Source organism: Raphanus sativus, chromosome 7 (genome assembly GCF_000801105.2).
Source record: "Raphanus sativus cultivar WK10039 chromosome 7, ASM80110v3, whole genome shotgun sequence".
Lineage (NCBI taxonomy): Eukaryota > Viridiplantae > Streptophyta > Magnoliopsida > Brassicales > Brassicaceae > Raphanus > Raphanus sativus.
The window spans coordinates 11,221,339-11,238,804 of NC_079517.1; the positions used below are offsets into that span (position 1 = coordinate 11,221,339).

Below are 17,466 nucleotides of genomic sequence, written 5' to 3' on the forward strand. Positions count from 1 at the left end.
TTTGCATTTTCTTCTTCATCAATCTATAATTTCTCTCTAGTTTGTCTTGTGATTTTCACAAACTCTTGTTCTATTTTATTTTTTTAAGTTTAATAAGACTAAAAATTTTACAAACATTTTAAAATTTTTATAAATATAAAACTTTGTCAAACGTTTTTTATAAAGTTTATTTAACGTTTTTACTAAAACCTTTTTGTAAAGTTTTATTTTTATTTTTTTTAAATTTTATTTTTATTAATTTTTATTAAAAACGTTTTAAAATTTTTTATTTTTATTAAAAAGTTTAATAAAACTAAAAATTTTACAAACATTTTAAACTATTTATAACAATAAACTTTGTAAAATGTTTTTTTATAAAGTTTATTTAATTTTTTTATTAAAACCTTTTTGTAAAGTTTTATTTTTATTTTTATAAAGTTTACAAATTTTATTTTATTAAAAATGTTTGTAAATTTTTTATAAAATAAAACTTTTAAAAACGTTTTTTATAAATTTTATTTAACGTTTTTATTAAAGACTTTTCGTAAATTTTTTTTATTTTTATAATGTTTACAAAGTTTATTTTTATTAAATTTTTATTGAAATATTTTTAAAATTTTATTTTGGTTTCCCTTTTTAAAATGTTTTTAATTTTTTTTTAAATGTATTAGTTTGATGTGTTATTAGATTAATCAAGAGTTGGTTTTGAGATTATAAAGAAATTATATTAAAATGACAACTAAATGATGGTTTTATAATATACGGACAATTATACTGAATTTTTGTTTCATTTTGGCAATTTTGCTTTAATTTTATGTAATAGGTTAGGGTTAACAAATAAGTTTTAAGTTGTGACACTCTATATTTGAAGTTTCAGTGTTCGAAAAAACTTCAAAGTTTTGAAATTTTATTTTGGAAAGTAAAAAATTTCATATTTAAAGTTACAAAGTATCTTTTGGAGATGTTCTAATAATAGATCTATTTCTAAATAGGTCTAAATGGGTTAGTGCAATGGATATCACCTTTGAGGAAGCTATTAGTTTTGTTAGCAATGTCAAGGTAGAGATTTTTATATGGTTGTAACTAAGCAAAGCTATAATTAATATTATCTTTTTACTATTTGCTACTTGCATCTAAAGTATTTGCTTTGTCTGAAGGCAAGGTTTCAGGATAATGATCGAGCATACAAATCTTTTATAGACGGTTTGTATATGTATAGGAAGAACAACAGGTCCCTTAGTGAGGTCTACGAGGAGGTATGTTTGTAGCCATTTGGTATAATGTTTTTCTTTGCTTTTGTTGCCCTTCTTGTCTTAGTTTGATTTCTTCATCTTGCAGTTGGCTATTCTCTTCCGAGACCATCACGATTTGCTTGTTGAGTTCACAAGGTAGCGTCAGTAGTTTTGGACTACCATTTCTCTAATTATTAAACAAATAACAGAACAATTAAAAAGAAATAGCAAAAATAACTTAATCCAAATACGTTTGGTTTGGACTAACATTTCTCTAATTATTTAACTTTCTTGATCCATTACCTATATATATGTGCGCATCAGTATGTGCTTATTTTTCTCTCAGGCATTCTATAACCAAAAATCCGTTACGTGTTTGAGCATCTAGCTATATATTATATAGCTGCAGGAAGAGCATATAATTTCTTCACATCCTGATTCAGACCACGAGAAATCTCGATTGCTTATCTAAGCTTGACTGTTTATACGGTCCAGTAAAGAGCCCAACTCCATTGTATTGTAAACTAAAAGCTGATGGATTAGCGTTTTTGAAAGTATATCATGGGCCGTTAAACAAGGAAAAGATGTAATGTAACATGAAAGAATAAATACACTTAATTAAAAATCAAAGGGGGCGTTCCGAGAATTGAACTCGGGACCTCTCGCACCCTAAGCGAGAATCATACCACTAGACCAAACGCCCAATTTTAGTAATTTCGTCACTTATAAAGTTAATAAACCAAATACTCGAACTAACAAACTATTCTTCTTTGTTAAACCAGATTTTTTTTTTGTTAACCCGATTGTCCGAATTTTCGTAGGAACCCGACTAGCGCCGACCACCGCCCCTACAATCTGAACCACTAAGGGTCCGGAGGGTTTTAAGGCAGCGGCGGCTTCCCGGAGGCCCGAAAAAACCATGTGAAAACTCTGGTGGCCAACGCAGATCGAACCTGCGGAGAACGTATTGGTTTTTCTCTTTTAAACCAGATTTTTTTTTAACAACCTTTTCTTTTTAAAAACCGACATAAATTCAATTTGTATATTAAATACTTATTTAATGTTCGTTCTTGCATTGGAATATTATTGTATCAAGGTGTCTATAAACAAAATCAGTTTTACAACCTAGAATAATTTATTTTCTTCAGAAGTTCAGATTTAACCCAAAAGATCCACCTTATTACCATATATACATACACATAAAAAAACCTAACCATTTTACATGATCGAATTTACTAACTCTTGCACATGACGTTGATAATTTAACTTTTACATGATCTTCCTGATTTATCCTCACAAATCACAAAATTAACAATAACATAACCTCAATTGCGAGGTCTTCAATCCAATGCCTTCTTCCTCTGCCCTATTCCGCAATAAACCATCACCGGCTATAACCGGTAACCTAACCTAGAAGCAACCTAAAACGGCTGGCTTTGAATTGTTTTTGTTTTCATTATTATTCGATTTTCTCATTTCATTTATAACGTCCCAAAAAATAGTGAAGCAGATAACAAGAGATTTGTATTTTTTTAAGAGAAAGAAGATACTGAGAGAAAATAATATTTTCTTAAACTAGTCTTATTTAATACTTTGTTATATTTTTGAAAGATAAATGTTTTGTGCTTAACACATATTACAAATTTTATTTTGATGATTAATTGTTTTAATAATTTTAGAAGTTGTTACGTAAAATATACACAGGTTATGTGGTAATTATAGTACATAGTTTATATGCGGTAATTATAACTAGATTATCTAAATTAATAATTTGATTTAAAAAACTTTATAATTTACTGTTATTAATTTACAGAAAAATGTAAAAATATTAGAATTTTATCTTTTAGAAGGAACCTATTTTTTCTTACAAAACATTATCGAAAGAGTATAATATTACACCATATTAAAAAAAATTACGTAAAAGTATCATTAGAGAAGTCTCTTCTCTCATCTTCATAAAAGAGTTAACTCTGTCTTTATTAGTTTGGTCTGAAAATTTCTGTTTAAAGTCCCTGGTTGTCTCTCTCTCTCTCTCTGCTATGTGTTTCCGTGTGCGTTAAGGAGGAAAGCTTGTGCTTCTAAGCTTCCGTCTCCACGAAATTCGGTAGCTCTCCGATGATCTTTTCTCTGAAGCATTTTTTTTCCCTTCCTAATTCCTTATCTCGAAGCGCCGTAATGTCAAAAATAATCAATCCAAACATTTTTTTTTTTTTAAGTTTGAAAGATCGAATTTTGCAGCTTCATTGTTTACAACTCCTTGTCGATTCAGCTTTGATTGCTCACTAGTTTCTAGATCTATTGCTTGTTTTGCTCTGAGTTGAGATTGCCCTCCGAGTTCTTGATTGGTTTTCAATGTTGTAAAGATTTGATTTGTGGTTCAAAGTCTTCAACTTTACATGAACCCTTCATCAAACTTTGGATGCTAAATTTATGTAATCTTTGCGCTGATCTATGTGGCAAGTTTTCAAATCATGGTTGGAGGAGGAAGTGCGCAGAAGCTAACTACAAATGATGCACTTGCGTATCTCAAGGCAGTCAAGGATAAGTTTCAAGATAATCGCCAAAAGTATGATGAGTTTCTTGAGGTCATGAAAGATTTTAAAGCTCAGAGGTATTATTTGTTTTTTTAGCTCTTTAGTTCAGTTTATTGGGGAATAAGTTTGATTTTTTTTTTTTTTTTGAAAAAATATTGTAGAGTTGATACTAGTGGTGTTATATTGAGGGTGAAAGAGCTGTTCAAAGGGAACAGAGAGCTGATCTTGGGTTTCAATACTTTCTTACCAAAGGGTTTTGAGATAACCCTCTTACCCGAAGAAGATGACCAACCTCTCCCAAAGAAACCTGTTGAGTTTGAGGAAGCTATTAGTTTTGTCAACAAGATTAAGGTTAGAGACTGCACTTCTCCTTTTTCCCTCTTTGCTGCCTCTAAAATTATCATATCGTTTCCTTCTGCAGACAAGATTTCAAGGTGATGACCGTGTATACAAATCGTTCTTAGACATTCTGAATATGTATAGAAAGGAAAACAAGTCCATTACTGAGGTCTACCAGGAGGTATGTTTTGTAGACCTTTTCATGTTATATTGTTTTTTTTTTGGTTGCCTTTCTAGTCTGAGTTTGATATGCTTATCTTGCAGGTGGCTACCCTTTTCCGGGACCATCATGATTTGCTTGTGGAGTTCACTCACTTTCTCCCTGATACTTCGGGAGCTACCTCTACTAATGATATTGTAAAAATGTCTGTACGTGACCGAGGAGGCATTAAATCTCTTCCCGCCATGCGAGACTCTGATAAGGTTCCTCTCTCTGTGATTTTTGTTTCTCTTGAAGTAATTTGTGATATGCTATTGGATATTCGGTACTGAGAGCTGTCACTTGTTTGCGCATTATTGCAGAAGGACCGGGCCATTGCTTCACATACGGACCGTGACCTCAAAACTGAACACATGGACCTAGACCAGGAGAGATCTTTGCTGAAAGAAAGTAAAGAAGACGTTAGACGCATTGAGAAAAAGAATGATTACATGGATGAACAGAAAGGGCAGTTCCTCCACAGTAAAAAGAAGCTGACACTAAGGGATGGCGATTCTAACGAAACCTCGAATCAGGGTAGAGAAGGAGACAAGTTTTGTGGAGCCGTCGCCACTTCATCTACTAAAGATGATAAAGGTAGCTAGGAAAGGCAGATGATAATCGATTCCATGCAGCTTTGCCTGCTAATTCAAATTGACTTGTCTTGTTATGACAGGACATGTCCTAGAACTTGCTTTTGTTGATCGAGTGAAGGCAAAGCTTAATACCTCTGACTACCAAGAGTTCTTACGATGTCTCAATCTCTTTTCAAAGGAAATAATCAGCCAACCGGAACTGCAGTCTTTGGTACGTTGATATGACTGACCTTAATTTGAGAAGATTATGAGAAATCATGTGGAATATTATTGTATCAGGTGAGCAATTTAATTGGAGGATATCCAGAGCTTATGGAAGCCTTCAGAGTCTTTTTGGTTCAGTGTGAAAAGAATGGTAACTCTCTTCTTACATAAAGCAAGTTATAAGGTTACGGTCTAACTAACTTTTGTTTTTCTTTCTGTAGATGGATTACTCTCTGGTATTGTGACTAAGAGTAAGTCTAGCATTAATTTTGGAACATACGTCTGATGTTTCACTTCAGATGCTTTCTGTGGTCTAACTATTGGATTGTTGTGACTACAGAATCCTTGTGGAGTGATGGAAAATGTCCTCAGCCTACTAAGTCACAGGACAAAGATACAGACAGAGAACGTGAGAAGACTGAAAGGTGCAGAGAAAGGGACCGTGAGAAGGATAGGCTAGAAAAGGCGGCAGCGAGCCAGAAATGGGCTAAACCTATCAGCGAACTAGATCTCTCCAACTGTGAACAATGCACTCCTAGTTACCGGTTACTTCCAAAGAATGTATGCTTGCCACGTTTCATCATGAAAGAATCTTCTCCTCTTTTGCTTCATTAGTAAAAGGGCATCTTGTTTTCTTGCAGTATCCAATTCCCATTGCCTTTTTTTTTCTTTTTGGTATTCTGCTATTTGCTGCTTGTTTGTGTAATTGTGTTTGTTGGTAGTTAAGATGATTTAGAGAATTTGTTTTTTTGATTACATAGTTCTGGAGTGTCTTTTTGAGACTTGTCGATTGATTATTCAATATGTTTTTGCATAATTAAGCACTTGCCAATTTGAAGTTATGGTTGGAGATAAACCAACTACGAGTAATGCACTTGACTATCTAAAGATTGTGAAGAAAACATATCAAGATAAAGTTGAAGTATACGAGTCCTTTCTTGAGGTGATGAAGGACTTCAAAGCTCTGAGGTAACCTTCATGCTAATGATTTGTTTTGCTCCTTCGTTAGTTTCACTCTTACTGGAATCTGATTATATTTTTTATGGTAGAATGGATACGTGTGGTGTCATATTAAGAGTAAAGGAACTCTTTAAGGAGGAAAAAGAACTGCTTTTGGGTTTTAATATATTTTTGCCAAAAGGTTTCGAGATAACCATCGAAGGTGACCAAACTCTACCAGATAACGTTGACTTTGACGAGGCAATTAGTTATATGAAGAAGGTCAGGGTAGGTGCACCAAATTTGCAATGAAGAAAATTATAATTTACAATTTAATTTTTTTTTTTTGTTTTAAGTTTTCTGAGACATTTTTATTTATTATTATTAATATGTATCATTCGATGTGTTATTTTATGGTTTTGCTAAATTTATATATCAATTGATCCGTAGACAAGGTTTCAGGGGAATAATATGCATGCGTACATCTCTTTTTTGGATATTTTGAACATGTACAAGAAGGAAAAGAAAAGCATAGTTGAAATCTACAATGAGGTATATGTTCATATTTGTGCATTGGAACTCTTTTTTCTTTTTCTTTTGTTTAAAATGGTCATTTTCATATTCTTGTCTTGGAGGTGGCTGTTCTTTTCCGGGATCATCAAGATTTGCTCGCGGAGTTTGCCAACTTTCTCCCTCACTATAGATGAAGATGATATTATAGAGAATGATGATTCGTGTATGCAATGCATGTCGTAGTTCGAGCAACCCTATCTCCTATCTGCTTTCCATCTTGTTGACTCTAAATGCAAAATTATAATAGGAATCACTACACCAAAACTTAGAAGATTTGTCATGTCCGAGTTTGTCATCTGCAATTCAATCATCATTGATGAATTTTATTTTCATGCAAACTAATTGTGAACCATCATTATAAGAACCATCATTAGGTTGGGTTTTTCAATTACAAGAAGGATTTAGTCTCCAAGGAATTCATCGAGAAATCTCACTGGCTAATATCGAACTTTATAGTATGATATGGGTGCTCATGTGCCTATAAGATATCATTGGTTTTAAAATTCATTTATCACTGATTCACATGAGTTAGTTAGTCTATAGCTAGCAGATTGGATTACTAGTAAAAGCTTCTTTTTCCATGCGCATGTTGAAAGATGTACTTGGTGCTATTAATTTTATGGAAAATTGTCGAAACGGAACAAAAAAACTGCATGATTGTCTATTTCGTATCAAAACATTTTTTTCTATTTTATCTCACTTTTATCTTTTCTATTACTGAAAATTAATGAAATAAATAGTTTTATGGATCAAAAAATAATAAAAAATATAAACAATTAACAAAAAACACTAATATACACAAAAGGGTATTTTTTTGGTTGAAAAGCTTAATAAATAAAAATTTTAAATTACGTTTTACTAAAAGTAGATTGCGTCTTCTACAGAAAATGAATTAGTAGAAAACAAATTCTAGATTAAACATGTTCATCTACTTTTTTAGAACGAACAATCTACTTTTTATTAAAATTCTAAATAAGTGGAATATGAATTCTATTATTCGTTATATAGCCATTTTCCTGTGGAATGCATGTTCTACTTTTATGAAGTATTCTTAAGTTTCCGGAATGTGAAATCTAGAATCTACTCATACGTGTCTACATGAGGTAGAAATTGCATTTAAGATTTTTGTCACTGTTCTAAAAAAGTAAAATGTGCCTTATACGGATAAGAAAATATGTTATTGTGAAAATTAAGGAAATTTCAGTGAAGTAAATATTCTAAAATATTCTAAAAATATTCTAACTTCTTAAAACGTGTTTTGATCAATTTTTTTTTCAAAATAAATGATTTTGCATTTTCTTCTTCATCAATCTATAATTTCTCTCTAGTTTGTCTTGTGATTTTCACAAACTCTTGTTCTATTTTATTTTTTTAAGTTTAATAAGACTAAAAATTTTACAAACATTTTAAAATTTTTATAAATATAAAACTTTGTCAAACGTTTTTATAAAGTTTATTTAACGTTTTTACTAAAACCTTTTTGTAAAGTTTTATTTTTATTTTTTTTTAAATTTTATTTTTATTAATTTTTATTAAAAACGTTTTAAATTTTTTATTTTTATTAAAAAGTTTAATAAAACTAAAAAATTTACAAAACATTTTAAACTATTTATAACAATAAACTTTGTAAAATGTTTTTTATAAAGTTTATTTAATTTTTTTATTAAAACCTTTTTGTAAAGTTTTATTTTTATTTTTATAAAGTTTACAAATTTTATTTTATTAAAAATGTTTGTAAATTTTTTATAAAATAAAACTTTTAAAAACGTTTTTTATAAATTTTATTTAACGTTTTTATTAAAGACTTTTCGTAAATTTTTTTTTATTTTTATAATGTTTACAAAGTTTATTTTTATTAAATTTTTATTGAAATATTTTTAAAATTTTATTTTGGTTTCCCTTTTTAAAATGTTTTTAATTTTTTTTTAAATGTATTAGTTTGATGTGTTATTAGATTAATCAAGAGTTGGTTTTGAGATTATAAAGAAATTATATTAAAATGACAACTAAATGATGGTTTTATAATATACGGACAATTATACTGAATTTTTGTTTCATTTTGGCAATTTTGCTTTAATTTTATGTAATAGGTTAGGGTTAACAAATAAGTTTTAAGTTGTGACACTCTATATTTGAAGTTTCAGTGTTCGAAAAAACTTCAAAGTTTTGAAATTTTATTTTGGAAAGTAAAAAATTTCATATTTAAAGTTACAAAGTATCTTTTGGAGATGTTCTAATAATAGATCTATTTCTAAATAGGTCTAAATGGGTTAGTGCAATGGATATCACCTTTGAGGAAGCTATTAGTTTTGTTAGCAATGTCAAGGTAGAGATTTTTATATGGTTGTAACTAAGCAAAGCTATAATTAATATTATCTTTTTACTATTTGCTACTTGCATCTAAAGTATTTGCTTTGTCTGAAGGCAAGGTTTCAGGATAATGATCGAGCATACAAATCTTTTATAGACGGTTTGTATATGTATAGGAAGAACAACAGGTCCCTTAGTGAGGTCTACGAGGAGGTATGTTTGTAGCCATTTGGTATAATGTTTTTCTTTGCTTTTGTTGCCCTTCTTGTCTTAGTTTGATTTCTTCATCTTGCAGTTGGCTATTCTCTTCCGAGACCATCACGATTTGCTTGTTGAGTTCACAAGGTAGCGTCAGTAGTTTTGGACTACCATTTCTCTAATTATTAAACAAATAACAGAACAATTAAAAAGAAATAGCAAAAATAACTTAATCCAAATACGTTTGGTTTGGACTAACATTTCTCTAATTATTTAACTTTCTTGATCCATTACCTATATATATGTGCGCATCAGTATGTGCTTATTTTTCTCTCAGGCATTCTATAACCAAAAATCCGTTACGTGTTTGAGCATCTAGCTATATATTATATAGCTGCAGGAAGAGCATATAATTTCTTCACATCCTGATTCAGACCACGAGAAATCTCGATTGCTTATCTAAGCTTGACTGTTTATACGGTCCAGTAAAGAGCCCAACTCCATTGTATTGTAAACTAAAAGCTGATGGATTAGCGTTTTTGAAAGTATATCATGGGCCGTTAAACAAGGAAAAGATGTAATGTAACATGAAAGAATAAATACACTTAATTAAAAATCAAAGGGGGCGTTCCGAGAATTGAACTCGGGACCTCTCGCACCCTAAGCGAGAATCATACCACTAGACCAAACGCCCAATTTTAGTAATTTCGTCACTTATAAAGTTAATAAACCAAATACTCGAACTAACAAACTATTCTTCTTTGTTAAACCAGATTTTTTTTTTGTTAACCCGATTGTCCGAATTTTCGTAGGAACCCGACTAGCGCCGACCACCGCCCCTACAATCTGAACCACTAAGGGTCCGGAGGGTTTTAAGGCAGCGGCGGCTTCCCGGAGGCCCGAAAAAACCATGTGAAAACTCTGGTGGCCAACGCAGATCGAACCTGCGGAGAACGTATTGGTTTTTCTCTTTTAAACCAGATTTTTTTTTAACAACCTTTTCTTTTTAAAAACCGACATAAATTCAATTTGTATATTAAATACTTATTTAATGTTCGTTCTTGCATTGGAATATTATTGTATCAAGGTGTCTATAAACAAAATCAGTTTTACAACCTAGAATAATTTATTTTCTTCAGAAGTTCAGATTTAACCCAAAAGATCCACCTTATTACCATATATACATACACATAAAAAAACCTAACCATTTTACATGATCGAATTTACTAACTCTTGCACATGACGTTGATAATTTAACTTTTACATGATCTTCCTGATTTATCCTCACAAATCACAAAATTAACAATAACATAACCTCAATTGCGAGGTCTTCAATCCAATGCCTTCTTCCTCTGCCCTATTCCGCAATAAACCATCACCGGCTATAACCGGTAACCTAACCTAGAAGCAACCTAAAACGGCTGGCTTTGAATTGTTTTTGTTTTCATTATTATTCGATTTTCTCATTTCATTTATAACGTCCCAAAAAATAGTGAAGCAGATAACAAGAGATTTGTATTTTTTTAAGAGAAAGAAGATACTGAGAGAAAATAATATTTTCTTAAACTAGTCTTATTTAATACTTTGTTATATTTTTGAAAGATAAATGTTTTGTGCTTAACACATATTACAAATTTTATTTTGATGATTAATTGTTTTAATAATTTTAGAAGTTGTTACGTAAAATATACACAGGTTATGTGGTAATTATAGTACATAGTTTATATGCGGTAATTATAACTAGATTATCTAAATTAATAATTTGATTTAAAAAACTTTATAATTTACTGTTATTAATTTACAGAAAAATGTAAAAATATTAGAATTTTATCTTTTAGAAGGAACCTATTTTTTCTTACAAAACATTATCGAAAGAGTATAATATTACACCATATTAAAAAAAATTACGTAAAAGTATCATTAGAGAAGTCTCTTCTCTCATCTTCATAAAAGAGTTAACTCTGTCTTTATTAGTTTGGTCTGAAAATTTCTGTTTAAAGTCCCTGGTTGTCTCTCTCTCTCTCTCTGCTATGTGTTTCCGTGTGCGTTAAGGAGGAAAGCTTGTGCTTCTAAGCTTCCGTCTCCACGAAATTCGGTAGCTCTCCGATGATCTTTTCTCTGAAGCATTTTTTTTCCCTTCCTAATTCCTTATCTCGAAGCGCCGTAATGTCAAAAATAATCAATCCAAACATTTTTTTTTTTTTAAGTTTGAAAGATCGAATTTTGCAGCTTCATTGTTTACAACTCCTTGTCGATTCAGCTTTGATTGCTCACTAGTTTCTAGATCTATTGCTTGTTTTGCTCTGAGTTGAGATTGCCCTCCGAGTTCTTGATTGGTTTTCAATGTTGTAAAGATTTGATTTGTGGTTCAAAGTCTTCAACTTTACATGAACCCTTCATCAAACTTTGGATGCTAAATTTATGTAATCTTTGCGCTGATCTATGTGGCAAGTTTTCAAATCATGGTTGGAGGAGGAAGTGCGCAGAAGCTAACTACAAATGATGCACTTGCGTATCTCAAGGCAGTCAAGGATAAGTTTCAAGATAATCGCCAAAAGTATGATGAGTTTCTTGAGGTCATGAAAGATTTTAAAGCTCAGAGGTATTATTTGTTTTTTTAGCTCTTTAGTTCAGTTTATTGGGGAATAAGTTTGATTTTTTTTTTTTTTTTGAAAAAATATTGTAGAGTTGATACTAGTGGTGTTATATTGAGGGTGAAAGAGCTGTTCAAAGGGAACAGAGAGCTGATCTTGGGTTTCAATACTTTCTTACCAAAGGGTTTTGAGATAACCCTCTTACCCGAAGAAGATGACCAACCTCTCCCAAAGAAACCTGTTGAGTTTGAGGAAGCTATTAGTTTTGTCAACAAGATTAAGGTTAGAGACTGCACTTCTCCTTTTTCCCTCTTTGCTGCCTCTAAAATTATCATATCGTTTCCTTCTGCAGACAAGATTTCAAGGTGATGACCGTGTATACAAATCGTTCTTAGACATTCTGAATATGTATAGAAAGGAAAACAAGTCCATTACTGAGGTCTACCAGGAGGTATGTTTTGTAGACCTTTTCATGTTATATTGTTTTTTTTTTGGTTGCCTTTCTAGTCTGAGTTTGATATGCTTATCTTGCAGGTGGCTACCCTTTTCCGGGACCATCATGATTTGCTTGTGGAGTTCACTCACTTTCTCCCTGATACTTCGGGAGCTACCTCTACTAATGATATTGTAAAAATGTCTGTACGTGACCGAGGAGGCATTAAATCTCTTCCCGCCATGCGAGACTCTGATAAGGTTCCTCTCTCTGTGATTTTTGTTTCTCTTGAAGTAATTTGTGATATGCTATTGGATATTCGGTACTGAGAGCTGTCACTTGTTTGCGCATTATTGCAGAAGGACCGGGCCATTGCTTCACATACGGACCGTGACCTCAAAACTGAACACATGGACCTAGACCAGGAGAGATCTTTGCTGAAAGAAAGTAAAGAAGACGTTAGACGCATTGAGAAAAAGAATGATTACATGGATGAACAGAAAGGGCAGTTCCTCCACAGTAAAAAGAAGCTGACACTAAGGGATGGCGATTCTAACGAAACCTCGAATCAGGGTAGAGAAGGAGACAAGTTTTGTGGAGCCGTCGCCACTTCATCTACTAAAGATGATAAAGGTAGCTAGGAAAGGCAGATGATAATCGATTCCATGCAGCTTTGCCTGCTAATTCAAATTGACTTGTCTTGTTATGACAGGACATGTCCTAGAACTTGCTTTTGTTGATCGAGTGAAGGCAAAGCTTAATACCTCTGACTACCAAGAGTTCTTACGATGTCTCAATCTCTTTTCAAAGGAAATAATCAGCCAACCGGAACTGCAGTCTTTGGTACGTTGATATGACTGACCTTAATTTGAGAAGATTATGAGAAATCATGTGGAATATTATTGTATCAGGTGAGCAATTTAATTGGAGGATATCCAGAGCTTATGGAAGCCTTCAGAGTCTTTTTGGTTCAGTGTGAAAAGAATGGTAACTCTCTTCTTACATAAAGCAAGTTATAAGGTTACGGTCTAACTAACTTTTGTTTTTCTTTCTGTAGATGGATTACTCTCTGGTATTGTGACTAAGAGTAAGTCTAGCATTAATTTTGGAACATACGTCTGATGTTTCACTTCAGATGCTTTCTGTGGTCTAACTATTGGATTGTTGTGACTACAGAATCCTTGTGGAGTGATGGAAAATGTCCTCAGCCTACTAAGTCACAGGACAAAGATACAGACAGAGAACGTGAGAAGACTGAAAGGTGCAGAGAAAGGGACCGTGAGAAGGATAGGCTAGAAAAGGCGGCAGCGAGCCAGAAATGGGCTAAACCTATCAGCGAACTAGATCTCTCCAACTGTGAACAATGCACACCCAGTTACCGGTTACTTCCAAAGAATGTATGCAGCTACGGTTCATCATGAAAGAATCTTCCCCTCTTGGTTTATTAAGTTCTTTGCTTCATTAGTTTAAGGGTTGTGTACGTTATTTTGTTTTCGTGCAGTATCCAATTCCTATTGCAAGCCAAAAAGGGGAGATTGGTAGCCAGGTGCTTAATGATCATTGGGTCTCTGTCACTTCAGGAAGTGAAGATTATTCATTTACACACATGCGTAAGAACCAGTACGAAGAGAGCCTCTTCCGTTGTGAAGATGACAGGTTAAGTGTTTTAACTTATACATTTATGTAAAATTTTGGATTTGGTGAATAATTAATTATTTGTTGTTGTGCTTTTAGGTTCGAGCTAGACATGCTATTAGAGTCTGTGAACTCAGCTACGAACCGAGTGGAAGAGTTATTGGCAAAACTTAACAGCAATGAATTGAAAACTGACACTCCCATCTGTATAGAGGATCACCTCACAGGTACAACATCATCATAAAGCTTGAACTCTTCTCTTTCTGACTATAAAGTTTTGTTGTTGTGTTGTGTAGCTCTAAACATAAGGTGCATAGAACGTTTATACGGTGACCACGGGCTAGATGTGATTGATTTGTTAAAGAAGAATGCATATCTTGCTTTACCTGTAATACTGACACGTTTGAAACAGAAGCAAGAAGAATGGGCAAGGTGTCGTTCTGAGTTTAGCAAAGTATGGGCTGATGTATATACCAAGAACTACCACAGATCACTTGATCATCGCAGTTTCTATTTCAAACAGCAGGATTCAAAGAATCTTAGCACAAAAGGTTACTTTGCTTCTCGTTACATCTATACTTACAAAGTGTACACTATTCTTATGTGCTACTATCTTTCACTGCAGCTTTGTTGGCAGAGATAAAAGAGATCTCTGATAAGAAGCGAGGAGAGGATGATGCACTTCTCGCTCTTGCTGCTGGAAACAGACGAACTGTTTCCTCCAACATGAGTTTTGGTTATCCAGATCCTAATCTTCACGAGGATCTGTATCAGCTGATCAAGTATTCATGTGGAGAAATGTGTTCAACAGAACAGCTAGATAAAGTAATGAAAGTATGGACAGAGTTTTTGGAACCAATGTTTGGTGTTCCTTCTCGCCCTCAAGTTGCTGAAGACCGAGAAGATGCTGTCAAGTCTACTACAAAACTGAGCGAGGGCAGTCCTCAAAATGGAGTTAATGTTGCCAGCTCTGTGCGGTCAAATGGCCCTCTAAAAGCCGGTGAAGGTATTCAGTTGCGGCAAGCTACTGACAGTAAGTCCGCAGATGACAACACTCGGAATGATAAAATGCCGAAAACTCAAACCACACCTGACCAAAAGCCCGAAACAAAACAAGCTGTTGCTGTCGAACGTGTGCATATAGATGGATTGATACCTCAAAGGAATGGGAAAACCAGCGCTTTATCCATTGTTGGTAAGATCTTTTGAATTTTTGCTTGATAAGAAGACTCTTGGAGTTCTTGTTTTTAGATGATGAATGGTGTCTTTTCCTTTTGTTTACTTGACCAGGGCTTAGCAATAGTACTCCAAAACCTGGTGGTTTAACCAGTGGAACGGAAATGGATTTGAAACCGAATCACATAAATGGGCCATGTGTGGAGGTATCTCCAAATGGGACAGTGGCGGAAACATCAAGTAATCAAAGATCTAACGAAGTGAGAGTCGAAAGAGAGGAAGGTGAGCTTTCTCCAACAGGAGAATTTGAAGAAGACAACTTTGCAGAGAATGACTTGGAGGCGCTCAGCAATGGTAAAGATGATGCTGGAAATAGCTTAAACCGGGGAAGTAGAGGAGAGAATGATGCTAATGGCAATGATGAAGGTGATGAAAGTGCACCAAGATCATCAGATGGCAGCTTAAACACATCTCATAACGGTGACGTTTCTGGAACTGAGTCTGGTGATGGTGAAGATTGTTTCCCTGAAGATGATAACAAGGCAGAAAGTGAAGGTGAGGCTGAAGAAGAAGTTATGTCTGATGCTGAAGGAGAGAGGCCTGTGTTGCCCATTTCTGCACGAAACCTGCTGCATGTGAAGCCTCTGTCAAAGTATGTTCCTCCTGCTTTACGCGATAAGGACAAAGATGATTCTCAGAAGAGGAACTCACGAGTCTTTTATGGGAATGACTCTTATTACGTTCTTTTCAGGCTTCATCAGGTAAACACATCATCTGCAAATCCATGGGGATAGAGTTTCTTAATGTGAGGCTAACTTTTTGTGTTTACAGATTTTGTATGACAGAATACTATCAGCAAAGATCAACTCATCGTGTCCTGAAAGAAAGTGGAAGACCTCAAATTCAACAAACCCTGTAGATTCCTACGCCAGGTGAGTGTCTCTTGTGGTCTTTTATGGAGATGTGTCTTTGTTGCTGCTTACACATCTAGCTTTTGTTTGGAACAGATTCATGAATGCTCTCTACAACTTGCTTGATGGCACGTCTGATAATTCCAAGTTTGAAGATGACTGCCGAGCAATCATTGGGACACAGTCATATATTCTCTTCACATTAGACAAACTTATCTACAAGCTCATCAAGCATGTAGGTTTTTTCCCTTTGGTGTATTTTTTCTCTATTCTTCACTTGTGATTGAACTGACCAATGTGATCCTTCAGATCCAAGTAGTAGCAGCTGATGAGATGGACAACAAACTACAACAGTTGTATTCATATGAGAAATCAAGAAAGCCTGAAAAGTATATGAATGAGGTTTATTATGAAAACGCTCGTGTTCTTCTTCCTGATGAAGATGTATACCGCATTGAATGTGTAAGAGTTACTTCCACAGATTGGACCAATCTGGAATTATGATGCATGACCTTCATATGATTTGCATCTTTGTTGCTTTTCTGTCTGCAGAAACTTTCAGCACCAACAACATTATCTATTCAGCTTCTGGACTATGGACATGATAAGCCTGATGTGACATCCATTTCCATGGACCCAAATTTTTCAGCTTACCTCCAAAACAAGTTCCTTTCCTGCCAAGCTAATGTGAAAGAGAACCCTCGAATATATCTAAAACGGTAAGTTGACAAAGGACGTTTACATCTTTCTATAAGGTAATGGAGGAAACTAACAATATGCTCTCTTCTTTTCCTCTAGGAATAAGCGTAAAAATGGTGATGACGATGAACTCTCTACCACGGATCGAGTTAAGATCAATAATGGTTTGGAGTGTAAGATAACATGCAGTTCTTCAAAGGTACAGTGCCTTATTCTTTTCTCAACACTCTGTGGAGTTCACATGATAACGACTTTACGCTTAGTCTTTATAAAGCAAATTGTGTGTGTGTGTGTGGATCTTGCAGGTCTCGTATGTATTTGACACAGAGGATGTATTGCATCGTGTGAAGAGGAGGAAGGTTTTGAACCAAAGCAGTGGTTCTTTAATTAGGGAAAAGAGGATACAAAGATACCAAAAACTTCTCACCAACCAATGACAGTTTCTCACTTGCACTCTCAGGCAAAAAAAAAAAGAAGAAGCTCGTGAGTAGAGCAACTTGGTACGCTTTTAAAGACACAAGGTTGCCATTCCTTTTGCTTGTTATACGTCAGGACTGAGATTCTGTCAGAAGAGAAGAATGGCTCTCTCTCTCTCTCTCACTTCTGCTTGCTGTTACCTCTGCTCCTCGTTGAAAATAAAAAGGGGAAGGAGGGGGAGATGAGAAGGATTAAGCTTTCCACAAATTGGTGTATATAAAGCTTTTGTATGTTGTAACATTAACATAAAGTCCCTCTTTTTGTTTGGTACCTATTCTTTTCAACATTAGTCACTTGAATGCAAAATGTGTTATGTATCCCTGACATAGTACGTTCTTTGGACAGAACAGCAGTGGCAAAAACAACAACAACAACATCGTTATTGACTGAGTTTGATAATACATGCAAATGTTTGTGCCAAGTAAGAAGTGATTCTTG

The 17,466-nt window shown here is 33.9% G+C and overlaps 1 protein-coding gene and 2 non-coding genes across 6 annotated transcripts; 1 reads left to right on the top strand and 2 right to left on the bottom strand.

The window, feature by feature from the left end:
- Positions 1-1,842: 1,842 nt before the first annotated feature.
- Positions 1,843-1,914, bottom strand: TRNAP-AGG (transfer RNA proline (anticodon AGG)). The gene has a single exon. It is a non-coding gene; the product is annotated as a tRNA-Pro (tRNA).
- A 1,236-nt stretch (positions 1,915-3,150) lies between these two features.
- LOC108817708 (paired amphipathic helix protein Sin3-like 4) lies at positions 3,151-17,347 on the top strand. 4 transcript variants are annotated; one of them, XM_056991121.1, is made up of 21 exons: positions 3,152-3,315; positions 3,673-3,822; positions 3,907-4,096; positions 4,167-4,265; positions 4,349-4,507; positions 4,607-4,880; positions 4,960-5,090; positions 5,159-5,234; positions 5,305-5,334; positions 5,424-5,644; positions 13,632-13,786; positions 13,865-13,992; positions 14,062-14,316; positions 14,391-14,960; positions 15,056-15,702; positions 15,773-15,873; positions 15,949-16,087; positions 16,162-16,314; positions 16,405-16,571; positions 16,651-16,750; positions 16,857-17,347. In XM_056991121.1, exons 2-21 carry the CDS (start codon positions 3,683-3,685, stop codon positions 16,986-16,988), a joined length of 3,867 nt encoding a protein of 1,288 aa, XP_056847101.1. In that variant the 5' UTR covers positions 3,152-3,315; positions 3,673-3,682; the 3' UTR covers positions 16,989-17,347. The 4 variants fall into 4 exon arrangements, 3 of the variants coding, with proteins under 3 accessions (XP_056847102.1, XP_056847101.1, XP_018445969.1); XM_018590467.2 differs by lacking the exons at positions 3,152-3,315; positions 3,673-3,822; positions 3,907-4,096; ... (5 more) ...; positions 5,305-5,334; positions 5,424-5,644 and adding exons at positions 11,038-11,198; positions 11,556-11,705; positions 11,790-11,979; ... (5 more) ...; positions 13,188-13,217; positions 13,307-13,527; XR_008936912.1 differs by lacking the exons at positions 13,632-13,786; positions 13,865-13,992; positions 14,062-14,316; ... (6 more) ...; positions 16,651-16,750; positions 16,857-17,347 and adding exons at positions 5,906-6,052; positions 6,133-6,310; positions 6,473-6,574; positions 6,658-6,939.
- Positions 9,726-9,797, bottom strand: TRNAP-AGG (transfer RNA proline (anticodon AGG)). The gene has a single exon. It is a non-coding gene; the product is annotated as a tRNA-Pro (tRNA).
- Positions 17,348-17,466: the final 119 nt, after the last annotated feature.

What these genes read in the sequence shown, in the direction of transcription:
- LOC108817708 (XM_056991121.1), top strand. Translation starts at nt 3,683, where the DNA reads ATGGTTGGAGGAGGAAGTGCGCAGAAGCTAACTACAAATGATGCACTT. An exon ending in CCATGCGAGACTCTGATAAG is followed by an intron (nt 4,508 to 4,606) that starts GTTCCTCTCTCT and finishes GCATTATTGCAG; the next exon opens with AAGGACCGGGCCATTGCTTC. An exon ending in TCTACAAGCTCATCAAGCAT is followed by an intron (nt 16,088 to 16,161) that starts GTAGGTTTTTTC and finishes GTGATCCTTCAG; the next exon opens with ATCCAAGTAGTAGCAGCTGA.